The sequence below is a fragment of the Marmota marmota genome, unplaced genomic scaffold (assembly GCF_001458135.2).
Source record: "Marmota marmota marmota unplaced genomic scaffold, marMar, whole genome shotgun sequence".
Taxonomy (NCBI): Eukaryota; Metazoa; Chordata; class Mammalia; order Rodentia; family Sciuridae; genus Marmota; species Marmota marmota.
The window spans coordinates 6,408,054-6,412,549 of record NW_026000249.1 but is presented as its reverse complement, the minus strand read 5'-3'; the positions used below and the strand labels follow the sequence as shown (position 1 = coordinate 6,412,549).

The 4,496-nt window shown below is 41.3% G+C and overlaps 1 protein-coding gene across 1 annotated transcript in view; it reads right to left on the bottom strand.

The window, feature by feature from the left end:
* The window catches only part of Syap1 (synapse associated protein 1), a 30,231-nt gene that overhangs the window by 12,161 nt on the left and 13,574 nt on the right, over nt 1-4,496 (bottom strand). The window contains exons 4-5 of the mRNA XM_015488060.2: nt 3,075-3,148; nt 644-783 (exon numbers count right to left, since the gene is read on the bottom strand). Of these exons, the coding sequence (XP_015343546.1) occupies nt 644-783; nt 3,075-3,148 (214 nt within the window). The remainder of the gene's footprint in view (nt 1-643; nt 784-3,074; nt 3,149-4,496) is intronic.

The window sequence follows — 4,496 nt, the reverse complement described above, 5'->3', positions numbered from 1 at the left end:
AAAGAGAGAGAGAGAGAGAATTTTTTTTAATATTTATTTTTTAGTTTTCAGCGGACACAACATCTTTGTTTGTATGTGGTGCTGAGGCTCGAACCCAGGCCGCACGCATGCCAGGAAAGCGCGCTACTGCTTGAGCCACATCCCCAGCCCCCAGCAGGGATTTTCTGAGTGGGGAAAGGCCTTCGGGTGGAGGAAAGACTACAAGAACAAGAAAAAAACACAGCTGCTGGAGAGCACAGCCTGAATAGAGAACATCCTCGGCTTGAAAAAAGGCAGGAGCCTGTTCTAAAATGGCAATGGTCTTAATGAGCTCTGTAGGCCTGACTTTTATTTGAGGAGACACAGGAATATTTGTTGTTTCTGAAAGAAAACGTGTTCCACCTTCTAACTGGGATAAGAGCACATCCTATCCTCACCACAAACTTCCTGCCAAGTCGGTCCTGGGTTTGGAGTCGATGGCACCCTGCCAGCTGGGAACTGTGAAGGGCTGCAGGGCCCATTTTTATGGGTGGATAGTCTTGAGACTATTCTGGCCCTCTCTTTGATGATTCTTCCCTGTCACTGTGCACATAACCATGGCCATCAGGAAATGGAAGTCAGAGCTGTGTGAGCAGTGCCACTCCAGCTTGGGAACAGTGCTTACAGTTTAGGAACCAGGGCGAATCTCATCTTGCTCAGTAACTCGTCCTCTTGGAGCATGACCAGGGCAACGTGGTACATCTGGTCAAAGTCGAAATTAAATTGCACACCAGCCGGAGGGTCGCGAAGGAAATTCCGCTTGTCCTTTGATGAAAAGGGAGAAAAACATGGGGGGGGGACCACAAACTGCAATTAATAGGTCACAATGTTCATAGATTGGACAAGTATTGAATTCCACTTAGAGCCTTCAACCACAAAGTCCACTAAGCTATCACTGACCTACCCACTTTAAGAGAGACTAGAGAACAACAGATCCTTTCATGGATTTTTTAACACTCACCTGGAGAGAGCCTCTTGGGAGGCCAGGCAATTCAATCATGTGACTGGCTGAAAGCACATATTTTGAAATCATACAGATACACGTTTGTTTTAGTGGGCACCATTAGGTATGTGAAAAACGAATGTAAATCCTCTTAGAAACATTCTAACCCAAAGTTGAAGAGTCAGTGAGCCGTGTGGTCATGTGGGAAAAACCCATCTCATTTCTTTTTTCTTTTTTGCAGTGCTGTGGATCAAACCCAGGGCCTCACACATCCCAGAAAAGTGCTAGGCGCTTGCCTATCACTTTTGAGCTACACCCCCAACCCTTTTTCTTTCTTTCTTTCTTTTTTTTGTATGGTGCTGGGGATTGAACCTTCTTGTGCATGCAAGGCAAGTACTCTACCAACTGAGCTATATCTATAGCCCTTTATTTCTTTTTTTAGAAAATGTTTTCATTTATTATTATTTTTTTAAATTTCCAGCCCTTTTTAACCAGTAAGGGAGACAGTGGTTCTTCTCAGAGTGGGTACAAATTATTGCTCAATACTTACCCACTATTCTGGCCTATTTGCTAAGGATTCCAGGAAGCAAACACCTCTATTCTTATTTTACACATGAGGAAAAAGGGTTAGGGAAGCAAAAATGGCCTGTCCAAGGTCAGGCATGTGGTCTATTGAGGGGCACAGCCAGAACTCCAAGTCTGCCCCTCCCAGGTACAGTTCTGCTTTAGCAGAGTTTCAAACTCAGTGTGCTATCTTACACATCATGTAGGTTTTCTGGACACTTTAATCCAGAACAATCACTTGACTCTGCAAGATGAACACTGCCACAGGGTGGGATACTACCCACAGGGATGGTGACACAGCAAGATCCTGCCACCTCAGGATTATGAACTTGAAAGTTAGTTGCTTCTAACTTTTTCACACAATCCTTTCAACAGATCACTCCTGCACACCTGGTGCCTCTTGCTAATTTCTTTTTATTTAAAATTTTTTGGTGCAGGCGATCAAACACAGGGCCTTGAGCATGCTAGGCACAAGCTCTACCACCGAGCTACACCCCCAGCCCTCCTTTTGCAAGTTTCTGATGCAAAAGGCATTGTGCTAGGATGCATACAACAGAGAGAGGAGAGGAGAATAACTGGCTCCCCTCAACTTTCCCTTGCCCTGTTATAAACCAACCTTTTTTTCTTTTAGTACCCAGGGATTGAACTCAGGGGCAGTCGATCACTGACTCTGCAGCCCTATTTTATATTTTATTTAGAGACAAGTTCTCAATGAGTTGCTTAGCGCCTCAAAGTTGCTGAGGCTGGCTTTGAACTTGTGATTCTCCTGTCTCAGCCTCCCAAGCTGCTGGGATTACATGCCTGTACCCCTGGCCCAGCAATCTTTTTTTTTTTTTTTTTAAATTGGGGATTGAACCCAACCAGGGGTATTTAACCACTGAGCCACATCCCTAGCCCTTATTATTTTTTATTTTGAGACAGGGTCTTGCTTAGGGCCCTTTCTAAATTGCCAAGGCTGGCTTTGAATTTGTGATCCTCTTGCCTCAGCTTCCCAAAATGCTCGGATTATAGGTGTGCACCACAGCATCTGGCCTAAATTACTTTTCATTTTGAGATAGGGTCTCATTAAGTCTTTGAGGCTGGTCTTAAACTTGGGATCCTCCTTGCATCAGTTTTCTAGTCACCGTCTCCCAAGTCACTGGGATTATAGGCATGTGCCACCATGCCTGGCCAAAAGTATCCTTTTAAGGCTGAAAGAATTTTCACATAATAGGCTATACTTTTACATTATGAAAAAAACAAAATACCTTAAGGATAAACTCATTGAAAATAAGAAGGGCTGACAATGTAGTTCAGTAGCAGAGCACTTATCTAGCATGTAGTAGCCCTGGATTCAATCCCAAGCATGGCCCAACAACAACTAAAAAGCCCAAATCTAGAAAGTTAATAAAAAATAACAATAACAGTTGATGTGGACATTTCTAACATCTCAAAATGTTTAAGAAAAACTATAGAAGAAAAAATTCAGTTAAGGACAAAGTTATATCTACAGAGATGTACAAGGATAGGAAGTAAGTACTTTATATTCAGGATATCTCAAGAAACTTACAGCAGATAAGGCCAAGATTTGTTGTTGAATTGTTTCTTCATCATTACTGTCGACCCACGGGGGCACAGCTGCTTCTGTATAGTTTTTAATGGCAAAGAAGAAAGGAGAATAAAATAGGTTATAATGGTTCCACTGTAATCTATGGTTTCAAAGAATGAGTAAGTTTCTACATGACCACTTAAAATGGCAATTTAGTAGTAAGTTCCCAGACATGAACATTCATTGTAATATCCAGACTTAATTTATGAATTTGATACATTTGGTAAAACTTTATGAATTTGGTAAAAAATAACTCTACTTGAATGATACGATGGAGAACTGGATAATACCTTAACCAGGTGATCAAAATCAATGTCACCGACAAGGTGGGAGAACAACACTGTAGACCTCCAGATGTGATATCCTGAGGACACACCACCACCTATATGATACACTGGCCAAGAATTCATAATATGAATCTAATGATGAGGAAGCATCAGATGAGGAAGCCTGAATGTAAAAGGAGGAGGAGGAGTATTCTTCAAAAACATTAATGTCATAAAAGAAAAAGAAAGGCTACTGGAATGTTCCATATTAAAGGAAGTTAAGTAACATGTCCAATATCTTGTCCTTGATTAGATTCTGTACTCAGGGGGGAAATGTTATAAAGGCTGTCACTGGGTCAACTGACAAAATTAATGGATAAATGATACAGCATTATATGAATGTTAAGTTTCCTAATGCCATTAACTATATTATAATTATGAAAGAGAATAAGCCTAGGTTCTTTTGGAAGTGCATACTGAATGGATCAGGAGAAAAAGACACACAGACACAGCAAGAGCAAGGAGACACTACACAAATGAACAAAACTTTAATGTTCTAGGTACTGGCAATTGGGTGTTCTTTGTGTTATTTTTATTCTTGCAACCTTTCTGTAAATTGAAATAATTTTCCAAACAAAAATATTTTTAGGAAGTTACTGTAATTGATTTATGACAAAAGTGATGAGGATTGGTTCTAAGTGAGTGATCAGGCAGGGCAGTGCATGCCTGTTGTCCCAGCTACTCAGAAAGCTGAGGCAGGAGGATCCAGGAGTTTGAGGCCAGCCTGGGCAACTTGGAAAAACCCCATCTCAAAATCAAAACCAAAACCAAAGCAAGATGTGTGACTGGGGGGCTGGGATTGTAGCTCAGTGGTAGAGCACTTGCCTCACACTCATGAGGCCCTGGGTTCGATCCTTGGCACCACATAATAAAAATAAATAAAAATAAAGATATTATATCCATCTACAACTAAAAAAAAATTTAAAAAAATATGTGTTGGGCTGGGATTGTGGCTCAGCGGTAGAGCACTCGCCTAGCATGGTGGGACCCGGGTTTGATTTTCAGCACCACATAAAAATAAAGGCATTGTTATTGTGTCCATCTACAAAAAAAAAAA